The 24,029-nt window shown below is 53.1% G+C and overlaps 9 protein-coding genes across 9 annotated transcripts; 4 read left to right on the forward strand and 5 right to left on the reverse strand.

Annotated features, from left to right (window-relative positions):
* Positions 1–346: 346 nt before the first annotated feature.
* Positions 347–2,541, reverse strand: HER10_EVM0008681 (peptidase family M20/M25/M40; the record flags this gene model as incomplete). The annotated part of the gene is made up of 7 exons (XM_035478194.1): positions 347–470; positions 523–1,013; positions 1,069–1,560; positions 1,619–1,736; positions 1,793–2,021; positions 2,073–2,157; positions 2,224–2,541. 7 exons carry the CDS (start codon positions 2,539–2,541, stop codon positions 347–349), a joined length of 1,857 nt encoding a protein of 618 aa, XP_035325943.1.
* A 378-nt stretch (positions 2,542–2,919) lies between these two features.
* On the reverse strand, positions 2,920–4,754 carry HER10_EVM0005862 (peptidase family M20/M25/M40; the record flags this gene model as incomplete). The annotated part of the gene is made up of 7 exons (XM_035475465.1): positions 2,920–2,998; positions 3,060–3,176; positions 3,230–3,553; positions 3,614–4,398; positions 4,465–4,532; positions 4,602–4,633; positions 4,690–4,754. The coding sequence occupies 7 exons, from the start codon at positions 4,752–4,754 to the stop codon at positions 2,920–2,922; spliced, it is 1,470 nt and encodes a 489-aa protein (XP_035325913.1).
* A 442-nt stretch (positions 4,755–5,196) lies between these two features.
* Positions 5,197–6,093, forward strand: HER10_EVM0002838 (uncharacterized protein; the record flags this gene model as incomplete). Its single annotated transcript, XM_035472532.1, has 1 exon — positions 5,197–6,093. The coding sequence occupies one exon, from the start codon at positions 5,197–5,199 to the stop codon at positions 6,091–6,093; it is 897 nt and encodes a 298-aa protein (XP_035325874.1).
* Positions 6,094–6,913: 820 nt separating this feature from the next.
* Positions 6,914–8,320, reverse strand: HER10_EVM0009471 (branched-chain amino acid aminotransferase; the record flags this gene model as incomplete). The annotated part of the gene is made up of 3 exons (XM_035478957.1): positions 6,914–7,099; positions 7,161–7,931; positions 8,012–8,320. The coding sequence occupies 3 exons, from the start codon at positions 8,318–8,320 to the stop codon at positions 6,914–6,916; spliced, it is 1,266 nt and encodes a 421-aa protein (XP_035325955.1).
* Positions 8,321–8,838: 518 nt separating this feature from the next.
* Positions 8,839–10,956, reverse strand: HER10_EVM0003591 (uncharacterized protein; the record flags this gene model as incomplete). The annotated part of the gene is made up of 2 exons (XM_035473263.1): positions 8,839–10,785; positions 10,843–10,956. 2 exons carry the CDS (start codon positions 10,954–10,956, stop codon positions 8,839–8,841), a joined length of 2,061 nt encoding a protein of 686 aa, XP_035325879.1.
* Positions 10,957–12,473: 1,517 nt separating this feature from the next.
* On the forward strand, positions 12,474–13,492 carry HER10_EVM0003800 (uncharacterized protein; the record flags this gene model as incomplete). The annotated part of the gene is made up of 2 exons (XM_035473464.1): positions 12,474–12,575; positions 12,641–13,492. 2 exons carry the CDS (start codon positions 12,474–12,476, stop codon positions 13,490–13,492), a joined length of 954 nt encoding a protein of 317 aa, XP_035325881.1.
* Positions 13,493–14,585: 1,093 nt separating this feature from the next.
* HER10_EVM0006810 (uncharacterized protein) lies at positions 14,586–15,316 on the forward strand (the record flags this gene model as incomplete). Its single annotated transcript, XM_035476385.1, has 2 exons — positions 14,586–14,822; positions 14,930–15,316. 2 exons carry the CDS (start codon positions 14,586–14,588, stop codon positions 15,314–15,316), a joined length of 624 nt encoding a protein of 207 aa, XP_035325922.1.
* HER10_EVM0007653 (glycosyl hydrolase family 2) lies at positions 15,211–19,220 on the reverse strand. Its single transcript, XM_035477203.1, has 3 exons — positions 17,052–19,220; positions 16,696–16,999; positions 15,211–16,633 (listed from the first exon to the last, which is right to left on the reverse strand). The coding sequence occupies exons 1-3, from the start codon at positions 18,864–18,866 to the stop codon at positions 15,501–15,503; spliced, it is 3,252 nt and encodes a 1,083-aa protein (XP_035325930.1). The 5' UTR covers positions 18,867–19,220; the 3' UTR covers positions 15,211–15,500.
* A 1,577-nt stretch (positions 19,221–20,797) lies between these two features.
* HER10_EVM0000167 (uncharacterized protein) lies at positions 20,798–23,076 on the forward strand (the record flags this gene model as incomplete). Its single annotated transcript, XM_035469961.1, has 7 exons — positions 20,798–21,284; positions 21,346–21,367; positions 21,430–21,708; positions 21,765–21,886; positions 21,943–22,292; positions 22,362–22,839; positions 22,897–23,076. Exons 1-7 carry the CDS (start codon positions 21,075–21,077, stop codon positions 23,074–23,076), a joined length of 1,641 nt encoding a protein of 546 aa, XP_035325845.1. The 5' UTR covers positions 20,798–21,074.
* Between the last annotated feature and the right edge of the window lie 953 nt (positions 23,077–24,029).

A 24,029-nucleotide genomic window follows, 5' to 3' on the forward strand; every position in this document is an offset into this window, starting at 1 on the left:
TTCGACACTTTGATTGGTCTTTCTTTCTTGTCTACTGTACGGTTGAAACTCAAAAGGATGGATCGCGTGTCTGTTCCGACCTCAAAACGCTTGGGTCTGAGGAGGACCTACACCCGTCTAGTGGTCTCTCCCTCAGGGTTACTCAGTTTATGATTTCACGACACCAATATGCTAGCACTTCCGACTTATCTAAGATATTACCGAGATTCGATTTTGAAAAGTCAGCACAAGTCTATATAGATCTATCTATGTGGCGTGCATGTTACCCCCAACTCCACGTGCACAATGCCCGATTCTGGCGAGGTAACGCCAAGACCCTTGACATGAAAGACGGTATGTAGTTGTCTTAACTCCTTTCTTCGTCAAGCAGATTTCTGATCATTCTGAGACAAGTGGGATGGTAAAAATCTTGATACTTCTTGAACAGCTCCAACGCCAACTCACCGTCAACCGACAACAATTCTTGAAATCTGTGAACTGTCAGCACTGGTCTTGACGTGCGCTTTGGTCGAGGCGACTCACAGTGGCCTCACAAACTTCATCCGGCCTGTCTGTCCTAGGACATCTTCAGTCTGCTTCAAAACACTGCGATCGCCGGCTTGGAGCGCGACACGAAGGTATCGAGTGACGATTTCAAGATTGGTAGACTTTCCCACGTCATACAATTCGTCAAGAAGCTTACAATGCTCGAGGGGGATTGGCTGCGGACTTTCAATGAGTAGATCAAGAAAGACCAAAACTTGTCCCGCTGTCCAGCCCTCGACATCGCTACCAGACGGCCTGAACGCAGATCGGACCGAGAGACTGCCCCATTGATCTGCCAATTCAATGGCCTCCTTGTAAAGTCCAGAGCTAAACTCTGGCTTTGGGGGCGCGCCTGGTTTGTGAAACCAAGAATTCCAATCAACGCGGCCAAGTGAAGAAGTAGCAGCGGCGTCGGGTGAGAAGAACTTGAGAACACAATTCTTGAATTGCGATGAGTCAACCGCGGCACCGTAAAACGTTCTGAAATACTTAAGTGATGAAGTGTTAGTTTTCAAACTGTACGCGGCAAAACGGTAAACTTACATGTGGCACAAACTTGAGCCACTTCTCTCGTCCGACGGTCTCTTCAAGGTAGCATAGGAAGGTGTAGCCTTTCTCGTACGAGATCTTGGACATGATATCGTCCGGTCTCTTGCCTTCGAACTCAAGTACCAAGCTAGTGAAGATACTGTCTTCGCCGCCATACATTTCAATAGATTGAATAAGGTCCTGCCAGCCAACGATGGCTTGTAGCTCGACCTCATCGTCCCCTCTGAGCTCGCGCACAATGTTCCTCTCAGTCCAGACAGTCCATCCTTCATTCAGCCAAAAGTGCTCCCAGGACGCATTGGTGACAAGATTGCCACTGTAGCTGTGCGCGAACTCGTGTGCGACCACAGAGATATTCTCTCGGTCTCCCGAGACGACAGTGGCGCTGTAAAAGTTGAAGATTGGGTTTTCCATCCCGCCCAAATGGAATGATTTTGGCAACACGACCAGATTGTAAAGTGGCCACGGATACTCGAAGATGAGATTCTAAGACGTCGCAATTATGTCAGCTGAAGGCTTTTACTGCTCTGACTCAGCTACTTACCTCTGCAGACTTGATTATTGCCTGTAGATCCGGTTGAAACTCCTGTTTGCAAGCTTCCAAGTCATCAGGGGCGCAGTAAACATAGCTTTTCGGTCCAATCTTCTCTCCAGCCAAATTTCTTCAAAGAGCTGTATGAGCCATTGTATATTTGAGGATGTTCTTCATGGGACTTACCCGCTTGCTACGGCGAAGAGGTAGTTCGAGATTGGGATCTCCATCTTGAATCTGTAGGTTTTCTGTTCGGTCGTGGTCGTGATTGGTGGGAATATCAGCTCAGACTCAGGAACACCACTCGCTACGACAGGCAGTATTGAATGAATCGTTATATCGAAAGTGCTTTTGATGGAGGGTGTGTCCTGGCACGGGAAAATGGAGCGGGCATGAACCGGTTCGCACTGGGAGACTATCGACCATTAGCTGAGACCGACAAGTCGTAATGCAGCCTAACACTCACACATGAAGGGGTATTGTTTATCATCTGTCTGCGAGGGCCTGAACCACTGAAGGCCAGTGGTTTTCTCGGTAGTTTCGAAGTCGACCTTGCCAGCGACTAAATTAGCCAAATCCATCATTAATGATACGGCAAGATTGGCAATTCAACGTACTGTGAGCTCAATCGTTTCCCCTTCCCCATAACTTCGTCCAAGTTCAATGCATAATGGACTGCCATTCTCTCCATCGTCGGACCTCAATTTCCACACAGCCTTTCCCCCTTGATAGCTTACTCCTTTGATGGCGACATGGCTTGTGTCTAGAACAATTTCGGCGAGACCATGGACTCGTACTTGACCAGTAATTGCAGTTCGACCAATCAAGACCTTACGGTCAAAGTCAATCGTCAAGTCAAGGGCTGTATGCTGGGTCGAAAAGTCTTGAAAATTGGAGCTAGTGTTGACATCTGTGACAACGTTGGATAAACACATGGTGAAAATGCGAGCGAACGTCGTCCACGCGTGGGAAGAGAAGCTTGGCTGCTATTTGTCAGAAAGAGAGACTGGCGACCAGGCCTATTACTATTCCTGCAAGCGAATGAAATCTTGAATTTGAATGATTCTAAGTAAGGTAATCGTAGACGTGATTCGGGTGCTTAACTCAATCGTGCCCCGCATTCTTCCCTGCCCCTCACCTGTCGTTCAATATTGCCTATTACGGCAATCCAGTGCACCCCGCGCTAGCTGCTTCGCCTAGGTACTCGCAGAGACACGATAGCAGGAATTGGCTCGTTCAAGTTTACCGTTTGAGGCCGTTGCGTAAGGAAGCCTAAACACAGAATGCAGCTCATCGTTATCTCTGGCGGCTAATTACAAATTTTGTTTGCTTTGACGCCAGAAATTCGTGACCTCTTTGAGATAAGCTCCGTAGAGCTTGATGGCGTTGATGCTGTTGATGAGAGATTTAGCCCCTGTGGAACTCCAAATCTTGATGCTGCGTATCGACTTACTAGTTGCTCTTATCCAGCTTCTCGTTAGTGGAATGTTGTCCATCGGTAGGCCTACCAACAGGCATAAGGAGCACATTCTTCTTCAAGGTCTTCTTGAAGTCCAAGGCGATGGGGATGCTGGGTAAAGTTAGTGCCGGCCTATCACGCTGGGGATCGATGTAAAGGCTAACCTTCCACCCTCACAGGTCAAAGCAGGGTCAACACCCCACACGTTTCGTGTTGCCTGGATCGCGGCTTGGTAATTCCAGTGGCTCGCTTCCTCGTAGAACCAATCATTCGGATGACACTCAATTTCGAGGTCGTTCTTGCTTCCTAGACTCTCGAAACGGTCCTTGATGTGTTTTCGCACCAGCTGATCAATGTCCTCCCACTTCATAAAGGGCACAGTACGGATGCTGAACTTTCCGACGAGTTTAGCAGGTATAGATGTGACGGCCCCAGCTCCAGGCAGGGCGTTCTCTATCCTGTGCAGACTGAGAGATGGCTTCTTCCAGCTATGGAACAGAGAATGAGGTTAGCTTGCTGATATGAAGATGGAGTGCGGGTGAACGTACCGAGCGACCAGAGAGTCAGCCTGATTGTCATGGAGGCTTCGGCCCCCGGTGCCACCGTACAAAGAGTCCTCCGAAATGTTCAGCTTTTGGTAGCTTTCGTACTCTTCCTTCGTGACAGCTTGAACATTGTCGTATATCCCAGGTACCAGAATCTTGCCATTCGAATCCACCAAAGAAGACATGATGTTGACCATGTCAGTCATTGGCTCCGAGATTTGACCACCGAATCCGCCACTGTGGGCATCCACTTTGGCACCAGTGATGGTGACAAGGTAGAAAATGATGCCTCTAAGGCCTTGAGGGACGCTAATCTGCTCATCGCTCACCCAGACCACATCCGTGATGCAGACCACGTCGACGTCCTTGAAGTACTTGTCTGCCTCATCCTCCAGTCCCTGCCGAAGACCAAAGGACGCGGTCTCTTCCATGCCTTCAAAACAGAAGACCAAGTTTGCCGGTACGTCCACGTTAACCTTCTGGAAAGCTTCTATCATGTTGATCCAGCCAATGAGAGGGCCCTTGTCGTCCGAGGTTCCTCTGCCGCAGATCTTGCCGTCTTCTTCGACCGTCATCACGAAAGGCTCGTGCTTCCATCCGTCCTCGATAGATGCAGGCTGAACATCGTAATGGCTGTATACGAGCACTGTTGGCTTTTCGGGGTCGCTCCCATAGCGTCCCAATACCAGGGGAGGAAGATCGAGGTCTGTGCCCTCCTGCTTGCCCAGGTCTTTGAGTGTTACATCAACACCAACAGCCTTCAGCTTGGTCGCAACCCATTCACTCATCTGCTTCTACATTAGATATTGCTATCTCTATGCCTTGATGGCTTATGGCTTATTCGCCTTACTCACCGCGAACACATCCTTCCTATTATCTGCATAAGCCGAGATTGAGGGAATCTTGATGGCATCTCCGAGTCCTACGCGAAGTCAAACTTAACTAAGTACGGTCCTTTCAGCCAAAGCCATGAGCAACTGTTTGGACGTACTATCGATGAAGACACTCTCAAGCTCATCAACCCTGTCATTCAGATTAGCGAGGCAAAAGTGTAAGGGTGTCTCTCATTTTCAACGCACTTTGCATAGAAGCTAGCCAGTGCTTCATTGGTATCGTTCACCGGGCGTGCCGGGGTAGGAACCATCGTGGCGATAGAGGCGACGTCCTTAGTCAGCAAAGAACTGGCTTTTCGACTACAATCAAGCTTCTCTTAGCACTATCGCCAGCTGCAATGATTGACTCTGGGCGCTAATTTTGGTGTTGAAAGAGGGGAAGTTGGGCTTTCCGAGTCGAGTCTAGTCGCACCGAGACCCACGTCAAGCGAGATCGGATTACGAGTGATGCAGCGTGGGGGCCGATACAAAAGTCCACTTCTAAATACTACCGAAAAAGGAAATTGGGAACGAGGGGAGCTGACTTACACGAGATTAGTCCTTAGCATGAGAAAGGGCACGTATGGCAGAATACGACGAGATCTTGCAGTCTGGTGCAATAAGTCCCATGCAAAGAATCGAATTTCCACTAGTTGGGCTTTCCTTTCTTCCTTGATGTTACCATTCATTTAGGCACACTCAACTTTACCAAACATGCAGCAAAAACGCAAGATCCTCGTAATTGGCTCGCCTCGCGACGTCATACCTGACAAAGTATGGGCAGATTTCAGCTCACGATACGAAACACTGATGTACGACTATCCAAAAGTACAAGACTTCTACCAGTCCATGACTTCCGGCACTTGCAAGAACATTGACGGAATCATGCGAATCGGCATCAATACTCCGCCCGACAACGAGAAATTGGGCATGGGCTGGACCAGACGGGCTTTGCCACATCTCCCATCAACCCTCAAGATGATTGTCAACTTCGGACATGGTTTCGACGAAGAAGATGTTTCGGGACTCAACGCTCGTGGCATAGACTTCTTTAACACAACGGGCGGGAGCGAGGCGACAGCCGTTGTTGCGATGTATCTCATCATCTCGGTATTCCGTCAGCTAAATCACTACGAGCGGATGCTGCGCGAAGATCAGTTCTGGCCGGCCTTGAGGCATTCGTCTCAGAACGCAGTTGATCCCTTCGGAAAGAAGATCGGCATTATCGGCATGGGTTCTATTGGTCGGACCGTCGCAAGGCAGGCAACTGCTCTCGGAATGGAGGTTCACTGCATTGATAGGCCCAATCTTCGGAGAACCTTGGAAGCAATGAAGCATGAGAACGAGTACGTCAAGGGGCTTTTGCCACCGATACTATTTCACAGGGATCTTGCGGGTCTCGTTGCTTCCGTGGACTGCTTGGTTCTGGCATGCTCTTACTCTCCGACGACACATCATCTCTTGTCGAAGGATGTCTTCTCCGGAATGAAGAGAGGAATTCGAATCGTCAATGTTGCCAGGGGTCGTTGTATAGATGAGGAAGCCCTATGTGATGCCATCGACAGCGGCACTGTTGCAGCGGCTGGGCTGGATGTTCATTACAACGAGTGAGTTTCTGATCTGCCAGTTTCCTCATACTGCTTGTGCAAAGCTAACACTTGTAGACCAAACGTAAACCCGAGATTACTGAAGCACGACTGCGTGACACTTTTACCTCATCTCGGAGGACTCACCCACGATTCAATGAAGGTAGGCACTTGAGCTACGTCCGTTGCAGTAAGATTCTTTTTGCTCACGACCAGACAGAACCATGCGTTGATGGCCTTGAAGTCAGTAGATGACTTCTTTGCGTGCTCTGAATTGACGTAAGGCGTTTCAAAGTCAGAACGGGGTTGGATAACTATGTGTGATAAGCGTAGTAGAAGATATAGATGATAATTAAATGCAGACGTATGATCAACATAAAGTAGCAAAGGGGGCTGGATAGAGATGAAGTTGTTTCATACTTGATTTTCACATGTAGTCCAGACCGCCAAACACCATATACCATTACAAATGTGCTGCTCACAATTCTCTTCCTTTTTTCTTGATTGATCATACAATCCCACTGCTGCATTGATAAGCGGCTAAGCTCGATCATTGGCTTGATTTTCCAGATCCTCCTTTGAGGGTAAGTGGCTGCACCGCTGCGGACTGTTAGAATACATCAATCAAGTAAGTGTGGTGAGAGGCGCACACATGATACGCATTAATCTGACAATAGTGATAGAAGGGCGTTCTGTCAGCTCTGAGTTCTATGTTCTCGGAGATCTAAGGTATGTGAGTAAACCGATTCCACCCCTTCTCTAACTACAACCACGCCTTCGTCTTTTCGTTTCATCTATAATTTGCTTCTATCAGTGAGACGGAAAATCCGTTCCTGAATTGCCTTTTACTGCTCAGCAACGACGTATCCCCATTCGTGCTCTACTCGGCCGTAGATGATATCCTCCAACCAAGACTTGATCGTGTTGGAGTACACAGAGCGCGGCGTCTTGTGCCCCTCTTGAGTAACCATCATGGGGAACTGAATCTCAACGTCGCCATACTTGATCACAGAGACCGGGGTGATGAACATCTGTAGATGATCCGTTAGCTAAGGGAGATCGACAAGCCGGGAGGGCACAGGTTGAACTTACCGCAGTGCCAGAGACAAATGCCTCCACCAGTCGACCTTCTTCGTACGCTTCCACAATTTCACCCATGATGAATGGACGCTCGACGACCTCGAGCGGGACAAGCTCAGTCTCAGCCGTCGACTCCCGCGTCAGTCTCTCTCTCGCAACCTCCAAAACGCTCCTTCGAGTGATACCATCGAGGATAACCTCCGTATCCAGCGAGCTAGTCACAAGCTCAATCCCTTCACCACCCTTCTTCTTCCACACAACAAAGAAATTGCTCGCCCCAGCCTCCGTAACAATCCTCTCCTCCCCAAACAACCACAACGTCTGCGTACACCCCTGCGCCTTAGCCGCCGCATGCGAAACCATGGCAGGCCCGTAATTCGCGCCCACCTTGGCGGACCCGAACCCGCCAGGCCAGGCGCGGATATGCTCGGGGCTGCTGGCGAGCAACTTGATGCCCGGGTGCGGCGCATTCGCCGACCCTCCTCCCAAGGACTGCGGGAAGAGCGCGGCGAAGAGGAAGAAGAGGGCTTCGGGGGGCTGGTTTATGCCGAGCGCAGAGCCGCTTCCCACCATGGCGGGACGGACGTAGATGTTTGTGCCTGGGTCCGGGAGCCAGCGGGGGCATTCCGTGCCGAGGAAGGTGGTTATGATGGCGAGGAGAGCGGAGGGGTCGAAGGAGGGGAGGCCGACGCGGGCGTTGGACTTGAGAAGGCGGGCGCAGTTGAGGTCGGGGCGGAAGAGGCGGAGTTTGTTGTCGTGACCTCTGTAGGCTTTCATTCCTTCCTGGAGAAGGGGTCAGTTGTTGGATTTCTCCAGCTGATCGAAGTATCTTTACGCTCCGAGGGGTGAAAATTTGGACTTACGAAAGACTCCGTGGCATAGTGCAGAACACTTGCTGTTGGCTCGAGGGCGATCTTGCCGTAGGGACTCATCACGGGCGTTCCCCAACCACTTTGCATAGACCATGGGACTTGTACCATGTGTGCCGTTGTGCAGTTCTGGCCCAATCTCACTGGATCGTGGGCATCTGGGACGGGCAGTTGGTCTGCCTCAGGGACAAGAGTCTTGAGCATCTTGGTGACGTCCAATTCTGCGTAAGTGTGTCCATTGTCGGGCAGGCCACTCGCTTTTGGCAATGCCGCTGAAGATGTTCTGATAGCGCTGGGACTCATCTTGATGTCTTGACTCAATGGTAGGGACGGAGATGGATATGGTTTTTCTGGAGATGGACGAAGCTCAATAGTTCCAATTACAAGTAGGATATCCTAATTTGTTGTCTATCGTGCATATCAAAGAGCGCGCGTCCATAGTTTATAACCAAAAACTCCCGGATAAGCGTCTTTTTGTTTTGACATCATCCTCCCGCTCGAGTACAAGCTGAATTACTATGATGGCCGGGTAAGATGAGCTGGAAATGATGAATCTGAACCATCTGTTGGAATTACCCAATATGGCAAATGAGAACGAGCACGCTAAACCATCTCCACACCTACCGGCTGACGATCGGAGGCCCGCCGGCCGGCGCCCGTCATCCCGCAGAAAATTTCAATCGAAAAGCCTCGGCGATGGGACCTGCATGTCATCGGATACCGAGCCACATTCCGAGATCTTTTTGCATTCACAAAAATCCATTACATCATCGTTATTGGTGCGCTGGTAATCCACAGGCTTGGGCGCTCCCGATTTCCTATTACGGTATTTCTACAAAGTCAATGCTCCAGCCCCGTTTACACCGTGAATAAATCTCGACCGAAAACTTGTCGGGGTCCGTCTCCTCATCCTCGCTTGGCGTGGCATCTGTCTCCAGGTCTATCAGTCGAACTTTGATAATCTCCCAATTGTAGCGCGAGCCGCGACGGGTGTATTCCTGGTCGACGTAATTCAGCACGCGGTGCGCGTGTCGCACGTTCCAGATGCCCTCCCTCTCCCGCGGGAATCCGGCGATCCAATTCTTGACCCAGTCCTTGACCTCCTGCTCCTCCGACATGTGGTAGCAATTCATCATCGCCGCGACCATGCCGTGGGAGTAGGCGTTGACGGCTGCGCAGGAGGCGTAAGGGACGCCCGCTGCAAGGCGGCAGACGAGGAGGACGATTTTCTTTGCCTTGGGGGGTAGTTGGCGCACTGCGCCAGGCAGGTATCTCGTTTCCAAACGGAGGAGAGACACGAGGTAGTGCATGAAGGTTGTTGCAGCCTTGACGGGCTCTGGGGCGTCCGGGATGCTGAGAGGTCTGATGGAGATGCCGGGTCCTTCTGCATCTTCGTTGTAAGGGTTTGCGGTGTGCTCGTGTAAGGGTGGCACGTCACAGTCAGGCACGGTCTTTCGCCAGGCTTTTAACTCCTCGATAAGACCTTCTGCTTGCTCTCGCCAGTGGAGGTCGTGTTGAGGGTTGCTCCTCCACTCTTCTTCTAGCTTGATGACCCGTGGTAGGATGTAAAGCAGTCGGTCTGCTGAATGAGGCGAGTTTACTAGAGATCTGCTTAGAGAGTCTGAGACGTCCGGAGACGCTATGCTGTAGCGTACGGAGTATGCCCTGTCAAAGATGTCCAGAAGCGCGGCGATCCTAGAGAACGATCGGATGAGCGACTCTCCCACGGGCGAATCCTGCACGCGGTTGAGGTGTTGGGACAAGAAGGTGACCGCAGCCCGGCTATGGATGTACCACAACTTCATCTGGCCTCTCTGTAGTTCAAAGTTGGCCAGCAGTAGAAGAGTCGCCAGCCATGAGATAGCGTTGTCTTGGTTCGGCGGACAGCCCGTAGCGACTCCCTCATCGTCGAGCTGTGCCATGCGCACAGTACCAAGGGCAGTGACAAAGTGATCGAGGGCTTGTAGTGCCGCCTTATTGCCGAGCGCCTCGGTCGGCCTTGCCTGAGAGATATCCAGCGCCGCCAAGGCCAATGCAGCGTGGAAGAAGGCCTTGTCAAGGTGCTCAGCCTGTAGGATATCATTCAGTGACAAGATTGAGAGGGTCCCGTATGGAGAGGTATCCGTGAAATGGTGATAAAACACCATGTCCTCGGCAAACTTTGCGCTCTCTAACAAGCCGACTGGAATCGTTGGCACTGAAGTCAACTGCCGATTCGCCTGTTCTGACTGTCTTTGTCGCAGCAAAGGCGAGTCAATACGTGGGTAGACCGGCGTGGAACTCGGCGTGGCTACGCCCTGATAAGAGGTGTTGAGCCCATCACCCGTGCTGTCTTCATCTAGTCCACCGAGAGTGGAATCAGCTTGTAGAGTCGTGTCGTCAAATGGCGTGTAGAACGAGGGCGATTCTGTTTGATGCCCACTGGTAGGAATCAGTGAGTCCTGGTGAATGCCTCCAGATATCAGGGCGAGTGACGTGGCCGCCTCATAGCGAGATAATTCTTGTGAATCGTCAAAAGTTTGCTGGCTTTCGTCGGCCGAATGGAAAGTTTCATCTCCCGGTGTCACAACACGCTGGCTAACTTGATGCGACTGCAATGTCGACTCTACACTGTCTGGGGCATTCGACGAAGGCGATTGCTCACTCGGCGCTGGCGTTTGTGCCTTTTCTTTGCGTTTTCTCCCATGTTTCCGCTTCAGCAGATCTGTCTGATCTCTGAACTTGATCGGTGTCGCATAACCGCCGCACTCGAGATTGAGTCTTGTACACTAGATGGAGCCACAGTCAGAGCCAAACTTGGGAAGACTGGCGAGATGTGGACTTGCGTTGTTACAATGGGGCTTCTTTTCATCGCATTTCAGTCTGCGGGAGCGACAAGTCACGCAGCCTGTGCGATCGCGAGTCGTAACATTGCGCTTCCGGATGCCGTGATCAACCATAGACACAAGGCATACGCATCAAGTGCCAGCTATCAGAGAACGACTTCTTATCTGATATGATGCTTGCTATGTCGCCGACAATGAGGCGTGACAGCAAAAGATGTGGATTGGGAGAAGTTGGTTAGGGTGATGCATCGTTTGAAATTTCCCTTTTAGGGTGCTTGGGACCCCGCAGCGATGTCGAGTCAGGCGACTTACCGCTAATTTGGACGCCTTCTTCACCCTGCACACCTCTATACAGGACCGTCATCGGTGCTGACAGGCTGGGTGGTCGCTGGTGTACGTGGATCTTGAGGAGAGCGGCCATAGAGTCCAGCAAGAAGTACTGAAGAGGATGAAACGAAAAGCCTAGAGATTGTCAATTGGTCCTGATGGTCGGCCAACTTGCTTTCAACGAATATTCGAGTAAGACCTGAAGCAACATTAGGTCTGAACCCCAAACACTCGCCCAGTTTGACCAGCCCTGGCGTACGACTTGGTCACCCTAGGCCCTTCTCTTGACGAAACTGAAGGCATGCGTTTCTGATTCTCGCTGTTCGCCATTTCTCGATTTCCATCGACTGCACTGATGGAGTGCTCCTCATGATTTGGGTGATTCCTCTGTCTATCTGAGACTCAAGAGAATCCAGGAAAAGGGTAGCGCTGGCCGTCGGTGCTTGAAGCCATGGTTATATCATCGGACAAGGAGACTTTATGGGAGAGATGAGAGAGAAAAATAGAGAATGGCCCGCTAGCCGATATAAGGTGGAGAGACCCATTATCGTCGAAGTTCAGACATCGCTGGATGTCCACCGGCTGATATGATCGCAGGCCCAAATAAGCACGATGACAGATGCACGCAATTTCATTCGATGAGAAAAGACGGGCAGGGGCAAGGCAAAGCTTCTGCTCGTGAACCCCGAGATCGACGCAGTCCCCAATGTCGGCGTCGGAGTCTCGCCTGCAATCGCGGCGCGGGAGGAGCCGCACGTCGGGACGAACGGCATCGCGGAGCTTATCGTGGGCAGAAAAGGCGGGCAAGGAGTTCGGGACCCAGAGAGTGTTAGTGAGCGCAAATGTCGTCAAGGGCAGGGCAGAAAAGAGAAAAACTCTTCTCAGCTGAAAAGTGCCCCGTCCCAAGTACCGAAAACGAGCGATGGAATTGGCGCGACCTGAGTCTTGTTGGTTCTGGTTCCCGAGAGGTCCGGCGGGCATTCCGTCACTGCCTTCAGTTTTGGTGCGTGGCTGCCGTGGTTGGGAGAGATAAGGGGACATCGACGTCATTGCGCGCTCACTGATTGATGACTCAGCTCCACACCTCGGCTCCACAGCACCCCTGCCAAGGCAATTGGGAGCTGGCAGGAGCTATGGGAGCAATGACGACGGACAAGAGAGAGCAAGAGCACCTTCCTGCCGTTTATTATTCCACGGCCAGCCACATTCCTAGCTGTTTCCTTGCACTCCCTCAGTCGCAGCACAATTTCTCAGGTCGTAGGTTCCATCTTTAGGAATATCGTCGAAAAATCTCCACTCCAAAAATGGCATCAAAAACAACACAATCGGAACTCCCGACCTTCACACCAGTCGACTATGGAAAGTTCTTTGGCGCAGGCGCCCTTGCGGCGACCCTCACCCACGGTGTAAGCCACCAATTCTCTCGAGACCCCCAAACAGGCCCGACCAAGAATGCTCACACTCACTACAGGCCGCGACACCAATCGACGTCGTCAAGACGCGAATCCAAGTCGACGATGCAATGAAGGGCCTCAACATGATCAGCGCGGGCCGCACAATCGTCGCAAAAGAAGGCGCATCCGCCCTCCTCACAGGCTTCGGCCCCACCGCCGTCGGCTACCTCGTCCAGGGTGGTGGTAAATTCGCCGGCTACGAGTTCTTTAAGAAACAGTTCATCACCCTCGCCGGCGGCCCCGACAAGGCCGTGGAAAAGCGCACCGCAATCTACCTCGGCGCCTCCGCCACCGCCGAATTCTTTGCCGATATCCTGCTCTGTCCCCTCGAGGCGACGCGCATTCGTCTCGTTTCCCAGCGTGGGTTCGCGACTGGGCTGGGGTCCGGGTTCATGCGCCTCGCGCGTGAGGAAGGGTTCAAGGGGTTCTATTCTGGCTTTGTGCCGCTGCTGTTTAAGCAGGTGCCTTACGCCGTCGGCCAGTTCTCTGTACATGAGGCTGCTGTCGAGGTGATTTACCGAACCATGGGACCCGAGAGGAAGGCCAAGATGACGCAGCTGCAGTCTACTGGCGTGGAGCTTGCCTCTGGTGTCGTTGCTGGTGTCGCGGCGGCCGTGCTCTCTCACCCCGCCGACACATTGCTCTCCGCCATCAATAAGGGTGCAGGTGACAAGAACCAGGGCGCCACGAGCCGCATGTTCCAGCTTGCCAAGGAGTTTGGCCCCAAGAGGTTGCTTCTTACCGGTCTGGGCCCCCGTATCGTCATGACGTGCGGTCTGGTTGCTGGTCAATTCGTCATTTACGCGCAGTGCAAGACGTTGGTTGGCGCTCCTGCGGGCATCGAGATTCACAAGGAGGAGTCTTTGTAAAAAGAAGAGATCTAGAAAGATCTAGAGTGTCAAGAGGATAGAGAGGCTTTCGGTATTGGCTGGCGTTCGGGTGCATTGGTTCTGGCCGGTTAGAGCGGGTAGATGAGCGATTGCTTCACTATTTACACTTCATTAATCACACTTCATCTGTTGAAGCTGCTTTGTTGCATCTCGTGCCTGTTTCGGCTCTGATAACCAGTAAACATCTGCCAGACACTCACGTTGAAACTGCAAAACTTCGCCTAGCAAATCTGTTGAGGATTCGCTGCACAAGCCGATCATGGGTCGCAAGTCTCGCGTGTTTCGCAAGCCAAAGTCGCGATAGTATCCACGGGATGCGCGGACAGCACGGCTTGCGTTTATGTCACTCTCTCAGTACCAGGGATGATGGCTCGGGGGAAAGCGGCTGAGGATTACTTGCATCCGCAATGGATGCCGTTAGTCCGATTCCACCTCTTTTCGTTAGCTATAACAGACGTAAGGTCTGAAGTTATCACGATCTCCTTGATCGGCAGTAGAATAAAGAACACACCACACTTATTCAAGCCACGCGAGCTATTGAACGCCGTCTTGAGCGAATCCCTTCGTAGAGGAAGAATAACCAAGTCCATAATGAGCGTCTTACAAACAAGCCTCAATAAAATCAACATCGGCCTTCAATCTCATCGCGTGCAACTGAATGGTCCCGATAATCCGGGTAACTTTCCATCTGTTACTTTAGTTTTAGCTGAGAATAGATTGCACGCATCCGTGGCACCTGAACTTTGAACAAGGTTTGATGTCTAGGCAATATTCCATTTATCTGGTCGACTGCAGTTCACCACCAGAACGTTGGATCAGTGTCAGCCATTCAACGCTCGTGTAAGGTAGGCTAAAGGCTATGGCTTACCTTGACGGTTGCTATGAACCAAAACAGAATACTCGTGCCCTGTCTACCTTATAGTCCACGAGCCGGGTAACAAGACCGGGCCAACGGCCTCAACTTGTAACGCTTCCCTCCTCACTTCTCTTTGCTCGCTCGTCTCTTCAAACGCTTCATGCATGAAAACAACACCACTGCTAAAGTAGACAACGGTGTGATCGAGACGACAAGATGTTGGCCAAACTCCTCTCTCTGCTGGCAATCAGCACCCTAGCATCCGCCGTCTCCTACCAACTCCGGACCTTCGCCCCCTCCGAACTAAAAGTCCACGACAAGCTAGTCAACGTCGAAGAAGAACGCTTCTGGATCGGCCTCGAGAGACCAACAACCTGGTGCCCAGACTTCAGCGGTGGCTCCTGCCCACCAGGCAACACCACCGTCGTGGACGGCTCCTTTGGCAGGATGAAGGTTCGTTTTCCTACACATCACCCTCATCAGAAGCCACCTCCCCTTTCCCCTTCTGTGTTCTTATCTTCAGTTACCTCACACCTGACTAACACTCTCTCCCCCCACAGTCCATGATGTCCCCCGGCCAACTCGTCTACCTCGACCCCTTTGGCGTAATAAGCTACACCGCAGGCGACGCCCTAACCTGGAACACCATGCCCCAAGGCTCCAACTTCAATTGCTTTGAGGCCGTCGAGATCTGGGACCCGGCGGACGCGACCAAGAAGCTCCGCCTCGTCAAATTCATCAACCTCGGCGACCCGGCCGCGTCGGCGCGGCCGTTCTTCTACTCGTGTCCGATCGAGGGCAAGAAGTATTCCTTTGTGAGGGTGCGGTGGACGTCGCAGCACGGGCACCGGGAGTGGGGTGTTGATTGGGATAGTCAGTGTACGGCTATGGAGGGGTTGATTCTTGTGGAGAGTAAGGTTGAGATTGGGGCGTGGCAGTATGTTTGATGTGGGGGTTTGCTGCAATAGGGAAAAGACTGGTGCAAAAGGGGTATGGGGAAGTTGCGGTGATGCTATACCAAGGCGTTGATCATTCCAGAAATTGGAAAATCTCAGCAAAGTGAAGCGACATATTTTACAATTTCATGTCAGTCTCAACTTTAAGCTACACGTACATTGATCCCACAACCTCCTAATCCAGAACAAGCTCAAACTCAAAATCCTTGCTCTTGAGCTCATACTGCGGCAGCGTCGCCGGCCCACAGGACCCCGTCCCGAGACCGTGATGCGCCCAGTCCAGCCTGACGACCGTGTCCTCCCGCTTGCGCTTGTGCAGCTCGTATGGGTGCTTGCACTCGTCCAGGTCCTTGGTGGTGTAGTGCATGGCCGAGAACGAGGCACCTTCCAGATCGCCGTAGCGGGCGCGAATGAGACGCTCAGCGGACTTGCTTTGGTCGACCACGCCCTCTTCGTCGGGCAGCTGTCCGCGGAACTCGACCCACCGGACATCGGTCCTGTTGCCGCCGTCCTGCGGGAACTCGTAGTCTACAAACAGATCGTCGACCGTCTCCTCCCAGTTTCCAAAGGCCTGCGCCATCTTCTTGTCTGAGTAGCTCTCGCCGGGACCGCGGCCCCACCACGCGACCTTGTCCACGCTCTTGAGGCCGAAAGTGAAGCCGATGCGGGCAAAGGTATCCGGCACCAGCGGGCCGCTGGGCGTGCCCTTGATCTTGATGTAGATTGCTTCGCCGTGGAAGGTGTAGGTGGTGTAGATGTCGACGCCCCACGCGAGGACGGGCGGCGCGATGCGGGAGTGGACGTTGACGATAAGACCGTGCTTCTCCTTGCGCCACTCTACGCGCTTGATGTTGTGGCTCGTCTGGTGCAGTCGGCGATCCTCCCATTGCTGCCCGAAGCGGCCACCGCGGTCGTTGTCGGTGAGGGCACGGTAAAAGTCCACGACGAAGGGTGTGGTCAGGAGCTCGATGTGCGGGTGGGAGGCTTTACGCCAGGAGGTGAGGGTGCCGAGTTGGAGGTCGAGGCCCCAGGTTGAGAGGCCTGTTGCGGAGGTGATGGAGAGGAGGGAGGGGGAGGTTTGTTGGACGGTGGGAACGGGGTCGAGGAACGGGTTGGAGAGGGAGGAGAGGATTGTGGCCATGGATGGGGCCTTGGAGAGGGCGACTTGGCCAAAGGCGACGCGATGGCCTTTTTTGGCCCAATTCGTGCCTTTGGTGAGGAAGAAGTCGATGTGGAGGTAGGCCTCGGCGGTGAGGTTCTTGGGAAGACCCTTGATATTGAGGTGCGCTTTGGTGTGAGGTTTGATGCCTATGATGTGTCAGATGAGCTGTATGGAAGGGATCGGGGACAGGAAAAAAGGGGCAACAAACCTTTGGGGATTTCGACCTCCTGATCGCCGCCGATGACCATACCGTCCGCAACGATGTGCCAGGTGGCTGTGAGATGGTCCAAGGATACGATGTCGTAGCGGTTGATAATGGTAACTTCATTGCCCTTGATCTCGAGCGTCTGAACGGGCTCAATGGCCTTGCCATACTCGACCAGGCCTGGGGTAGGCGTGTGATTGGCGAAGCATAGGCCGTCAAAGACAAAGTTGTAGTCGTTGGGGACATCGCCAAAGTCACCCCCGTAGCCCATGTACTCCTCACCGTCATCGTTTGTCGTGCGGAGGCCCTGGGTCCTGTCAGTACGTGTTCGAGCGATGTTAGAGAGCTTCTAGTCTTACGTGGTTGGCCCATTCCCAGACGAAACCTCCCATCAATCGCGGGTACTTGTAAAAGGCGTCAATATACTCCTTGATACCACCGGGGCCGTTGCCCATGGCGTGAATGTACTCGCACAGCACAAGCGGCTTGGCCCAGTCCTTCTGTGACGCCGTGTTGATAATGTCCTCGGCAGAGGCGTACATCCTGCTGTAGATATCCGCCGTCGACGCATTCCAGTCACCCTCGTAATGTACAAGACGGGACTTGTCGATACTCTTGATCACGTCGTACATGTGCTGGTGGTTCCGCCCATAGAAGGACTCGTTGCCCAGAGACCACAGAATGACCGAGGCGTGGTTCTTGTCGCGCTGCACCATCTGCCTCGCGCGATCCTCGTAGGCCTCTCTCCAATCCGGGTTATCTGTGGCCCAGCTCTCGCCCGCGTTGCCGAGGACACCGAAGCCGTGACACTCGAGGTCAGCCTCGTCGAGGATCCAGATACCGAGCTCGTCTGCGAGGTCGTAGAGGCGGGGGTCATTGATGTAGTGAGAGGTACGGATGCCATTGACATTGAAGTGTTTCATCAAAAGCAGGTCGCGCTTCAAGAAGTCGTAAGGCACGGCGCGGCCCGAGTCCGGGTGGTGCTCGTGGCGGTTCACACCACGGATCTTGATGGGGTCGCCGTTTACGCTGAAGACCCCCTTGATCAGTTCAGCGCGGCGGAAACCCACACGCTGGACTAGGCTGCACTTTTTGAAGTTGAGGACCAGGGTATAGAGGTATGGAGTCTCGGCCGTCCACTTGTGTGGGTTCTTGACGCGGATGTCGAAGCTATTGTGTCGGTCAAAGATCTTCATGTCCTTGGCGATGAGCTTGCCATCGGCGTCGAGGAGTTTCATATCGACGTAAGCGCCCTGGCTCATCTCGACGTCGACTTTCAAGGTGGCATCCTTGTAATCATCGTCCAGCAGAGTGTGAACGTGGTAGTCGATTGGATGGAACTTGGGGAAAGCATGGAGGTAGACATCTCTGAAAATGCCGCTGAGCCACCACTGGTCCTGGTCCTCGAGGTAGGTACCGTCGCATCTCTGATAGACCTCGACGGCGAGAAGGTTGTCCTCGCCGACCTTGACAAAGTCCGTGACGTCGAATTCGCTGGGATTACGAGCTCCTTGGGAGTAGCCGACTTCCTTGCCATTGACCCAGACGGTGAAGGCAGAGTCGACACCCTCGAAGCGCAGTCTAAGCTGGTGGTCCGCAAAGTCGTCACCAACCTTGAAGGTTGTCACATGTCGGCCGCATTCGTTGTCATCGTAGGGGATGTTGGGTGCATCAACGGGCCAGGGAAAGTTGAGATTGGTATATTGAGGACCCTTGCCGTAGCCCTGGCATTGCCACATGCCAGGTACGACAATGTCGTCCCACTCTGAGGTGTCATAGTCGGTCTTGTAAAAATCCCGAGGTTCATGGAAGGGCGATGTGGTCAGGTGGAATTTCCATTTTCCAGAAAGAAGGAGTGACTTGGACTTGGATGTATCCCTGGTAAGGGCATCTTCTTCGGTGTTGTACAGGAAGAAGTAGGTCCGTGGTGGAAGGGTGTTGCGATGGAGCACTTTGAGGTTGCTCCAATCGGGAAGGGTCTTTGGGAACGAGTGAGTTGGAGCTTCAACAACAGTGGTGGTTGTCTCTTGTCTGGAGGGTCCGGCTGTGGATGATGATCCCTCACTTGACGAGCTACCCAGACGACGATGGCGGCCTAGCTTCTCCATGTAGACACTCAGGTGGAGGTCAGTCTCGGAAGAGATGTCGACGTAGTCATCGGAGATGTCGGACATGGTGGTGGTAGTACAGAGCTCGGCACCGGCGACCGAGGCGGAGGACGATGCGGATGTAGGTTCAAGGGACGGACAGAGACGGGAACAGTGGGGGCACGATGGACGGAGATGAGGAATTGACGGGGCATGCAAGTCGGTATCTTGAGTAGCGTGGTGGTATATGGAGTCGTGTAGATAGCAGGTTAATTTCACACGATAATGAGCTGTTGAGAGTGGACAGAGGTTTGAAAGCGGTGTCCTGGAGGTTGTGGAAGTGGAGGAGCACACTGGCGATTGGAGCTTCGGGGTCGGAGCTGGTGAGCTCTGGCACCATCTTCATACGAGCCGAGCTCCCAGGTGTCAGGATTCCACGGTCAGGAACGTCACCTGAGCACCGAACCTGAGACGGCGCAGCGTCAGGGAGTGCGGGGGAATCACGAGGGAACAGCTGCAAGGGGAAGGATTGGGGGAAGCGGGGTAGCTGGTGATTGGTCGGGAGGGGCTTAGGTAATGCTTCAGAGTTGGAGTTTAAACTTGAGGGCCTGAGGATTACTTAGATTCTTTCTGATTCCTGAGGCCACAACTAAGGCAATAAGGAAACAAACATGCACGTGATATGTCTGTGCCTGTTTCGGTCTTGGGATGTCGACCGAACACCTGGAGGGTCTGGGTGCCTGAGGTGGAACAAAGCACCAGCCGGGAGCAGTTCGGATATCCTCGGCCACAGCTCCGACTGCTGGCACCTCAGGCAACTTCTTCCAACTTCAAAGTGGTGGGAACCGTTGCTCTTTTCAAAGAATGGTATATCAACCGCTCCACGCATCACCAGACCAGCTCGAATGCTCTGCGTTACACGAGCCGTTTGCTTTCTGTTCTAGACCAACTCCCGAGTCATGCTGGGGCTCCATCCGAGAATTTCTCCATTCCTGCAGCGTGTTCAGCGACCAATCCTATGCTTCTCCTCGTGAAGCGGTACGTTCCGCCAGGGTCCAACACCCAATCCCCGGACCCGCAGTTCCCCAGTCGGGGCTAGCGCCGAACTGTGGCCTCGGCCTTCAACCCCGTCTGGGGTTCGGGGGAGCCTCTCCACCCGGTCTTCGTTCCTCCTTTTCCCGAGCTTTTTTCTTTTCTCCTTCTCTTATTTTGCCTCTTTTCTGTCGCGCCTCGCCCAACCACCTGTTCATGGGTCGTTAGTCTCGGCGTTCTTCCGTGACAGGCTTGACATTGTATCCCTACTACGGATACTGCACTGCCCTAGCGCGCGTGGCCTAATGTTTGAACAGTTTGGACTTGCGGCAACACGATCTTGATCTCACTACGCCGCATCCGTCACGGTCTAAACTTGCTCCAGAGTAGCGTACCGGGCTTTTTTGCCGGGCATCGTGCCGGGCACTGCATCGGCCTGCCGCCGCCACCATCCCTCTGTTGGTTCGACATGCCTTGGCTGACGCTGCTCATCATCCAAACCGGAAACCGGCGCGTCGCATGTACATACATCTTGAGCTGGGCTTCCCCTCACCAGCAGCCCATCTCGGGTCTCTCGTGCTGCCTTGCATCAAGAGCCGACATGGATAACCACACGAATCACACGTCGCATTGTAATTTCTGCCACGCTAAGGTTGGGTCTTCTCCGATACCTGGGGTAGAAATCCAGGCGAGATGGGGTAACCATGAGGAGGCAAAGCTGTGCGGAGGAGATCCGTCTTTCAAAGTTGGCGCCGTTTTTACAAAGATTAGCGATTGAACTGCTAGTAACGACTTGCAAGCGCAAGAACGGATCATATCATAACCTTTCCTCTTGAGCCCCGTCAAGTCGCCGCAAGACTCCGCTAGAATATCGTCCACGTGCCGCGGCTCCGTGTTCCCCGTGTAAACCAACCCATTGCTTGGTTGTCTCTCGCCATGTGGGGAACACCACCAACGTTAACCCCATATCCAAAGCTGGGACTGGGGGCCGAGTGTACGGTGTGTGGGAGCACCGCAAGATGGGGAAACTCATGTAACGGTAGTTCGAGGATGGATACCGACCCGTTGGTTGGGCCAGCGTTGACAAGCGTCCCTGTCTGTTGACCCCATGCCTTGGCCAGATTTTCGCTTTCCTCTTTAAAAGAATCGGCCCATCCCGTGCATCTATCTCGCGCGCGTCTGCTTACTCCCCAGTTGCCACTCTCGAACAAAACAGCAGAAAACGAGCACGCTGCGGTTCAGTTGCCCAATCCCGGAGCCACAATGGCAAAACTCGAAGACGAATTCAAGGGCCAGGCGGTGGTCGAACACGACAATGAGCCACCCGCGTACGATGAAAAGGCCGCCGTCGGCGAAGTGAAGGAGATTAATGCCGCCTCCGTCGCGTTGGCTGCCGCCATGGCGGAGCAGCAAGTGAATTGGTGGTCGCCCAACATGATCAAGTTGTACGGCATCATGGCGATCGGCTATCTTGTAAGACTTTCTGAACCTACAATGTTGGTTGAGATGAGCTAATGAATATGCTATCCATCAGGTGTCGACCATGAACGGCTTTGGTGAGTTTACACACCACGCAGTAGAACAGATGTATGTTCATCAGCTAACGATATTTCTCAAGACTCGTCCCTCATGGGAGCGATCAACGCAATGCCGCCCTACCAAGAGACCTTCGGACTGTCGAGCGCCGGTTCCACAACTGGTATCGTCTTCATGATCTACCAAGTCGGCCAAATTTGCAGTTTCCCATTTTGCGGCATGATCGCAGATGGCTGGGGTCGAAGATGGTGCATCTTCATCGGCTGCTTCATCGTTCTCATTGGCACAGCTATCCAAGCACCTGCCCAACACCTGGGACAGTTTGTGGCAGGACGATTTGTCCTCGGCTTTGGGGCTTCTCGTATGTCGTCCTTATCACGAGCAATCATGCGAACTCGAATCTCTAACACTGCGTAGTCGCCTCTGCTGCTGGACCTGCTTACGTCGTCGAGCTGGCGCATCCTTCCGCCCGTGGAACCATGGCTGGTCTTTACAACAACTTTTGGTGGCTTGGGAACATCCTAGCCGGTTGGACTACTGTAAGTATCACGACCTTACATATGGGCGGCCAAACACCTCTGACTGACAATGGCAGTACGGTGCGAACCACCACATCAAGACAAGCTGGGCGTGGCGAATCCCCACCGTCGTCCAGGCCGCTATGCCTGGAGTAGTCATGATATTCATCATGTTCTTCCCCGAAAGTCCTCGATGGCTCATCTCAAAGGATCGCGCAGAGGAGGCACTCGCCATCCTGGCCAAGTACCACGGTGACGGCGACGTCAACTCCCCCGTCGTGCAGCTTCAGTACCGCGAAATCATTGAGGATCACCACTCGACCACCGACGAGAATCCTTGGTGGCAGATGAAGGAGCTCTTCAACACCAAGGCCCGCCGATACAGACTCTTCATGGTCATTGCAATGGCTTTCATTGGCCAGTGGTCGTAAGTAACGCCCTTTAGCAGCGAACTTGACAGCGTTCGACCATTTAATTGACCATGCTCTCATCACAGCGGAAACAACGTCGTATCGTACTTCATGCCCGAGATGTTTAAGCAAGCCGGCATCACCGATGACAACACCCAACTCCTCCTCAACGCCATCAACCCAATCTTCTCCATGATCGCCGCCATCTGGGGCGCGACCCTCCTCGACAAGCTCGGTCGCCGCTTCATGATGCTGGCTGGCTTGGCCGGCTCGCTCGCCTCATACATCATGCTCACAGCCTTCACCGCCGAGTCGGCCAACCACAAGAACCTCTCGTACGGCGTCATCGTCTCCATCTACGTCTTTGGCATCTGCTTCGCCTGGGGTTTCACGCCGCTTCAGACGCTGTATGCTGTCGAGTGTCTCGAGAACCGCACCCGCGCCAAGGGATCCGGACTTTCCTTCTTGTTCCTCAATGTCGCTATTATGATCAATACCTACGGCATCTCCGTCGGTATGGAGAAGATTGCGTGGAAGTTGTACCTTGTGTACATCGCCTGGATTGTAAGTTCATACCAATACCTTTTGACATTGCTTGTTGCGGTTGCTAATGACTTTTAGTGCATTGAAATGGCAATCATTTACTTCTTCTTCGTTGAAACGGCTGGAAAGACGCTGGAAGAGCTCAAGTCCATCTTTGAGGCGCCCAACCCGAGGAAAGAGTCAACCAAGAAGACAAAGGTTGCCGTTGACGAGGCTGGTAATGTCATCAACGTCGGTGCGACCACCTCTGGTATCTAATTGACAATGGGTGCTCCCGCTGGTGTTTCGGCCTTGAGCACCATGCGTGATACATACAGCGTGATGATTATGGGAAGAAATGAGGAAGAAAAGACATGAGAGACGAGATAATGGAAGGAAAGACGAGATAGCGCAAAGCGTTTGGACACTGAGTTGCTTGTCGACCCAGGTACTTATGCTCGACGCTTCTTCCACGATACCCCTACTTTAATTATATAACAATTACTGCCCTTACCGCACCTCTGGTGGCTTCTTGAAATGCGTTTGGAGACTCTGTCGCACCATTCGATTCCCTCTTGAGAAAATGACTCTCGTCACTGCATTCGCTCCGTACCAGACTTGGTATGAATGTTACACCGAGCCATGCCACCCCACCACCGCGCATTCCCGACGGGGCTCCGCCAATCGAATGACCCCATTCCCGCCGTCTGGGCGAACTACCCTCGTCGTTCTTCCCAATTCATCTCTTCCCAACTCAGCCATCTACCGCTTCCCGCTTCTGGCCAGGTCCCATGCTCTCCACATTGCGCCCATGGGGAAAGCAGATCCTCTTGGAGTCGAATCTTGGGACTGGGCCCATCCGTCTTGCAGTCTGCAGACCCCCATCACCAAGGAACCAGATAAGTTTGCCGATCCACCGTCGCTAACGTCGGCGAGCCGACTTCACGGAAACGACGGGACGCGTCCCTGGCGGCTTTCTGGGGGTGTCAAGAACCAAGTCCAAGGGACCAACTGTCTGCCTTGCATCACGCCATGACGGTAATTGCAGACCGCGGTCATCCCACAGAGGGAGGGTGGTAACCATCATGCGATGACCCGGATGACAGCCCTCGATTTCCTCTTTGGGTAGTCACGATCTTGGGCCGAGAGGATGGGGGGAATGCTTGGCTATGTACGTTGTTCCTGGGACCTGCGTGTACAAATGAGCTCGTCTACTATGTGCTCCTAGTGGC

Source organism: Colletotrichum scovillei (assembly GCF_011075155.1).
Source record: "Colletotrichum scovillei strain TJNH1 chromosome Unknown Contig00013, whole genome shotgun sequence".
Lineage (NCBI taxonomy): Eukaryota > Fungi > Ascomycota > Sordariomycetes > Glomerellales > Glomerellaceae > Colletotrichum > Colletotrichum scovillei.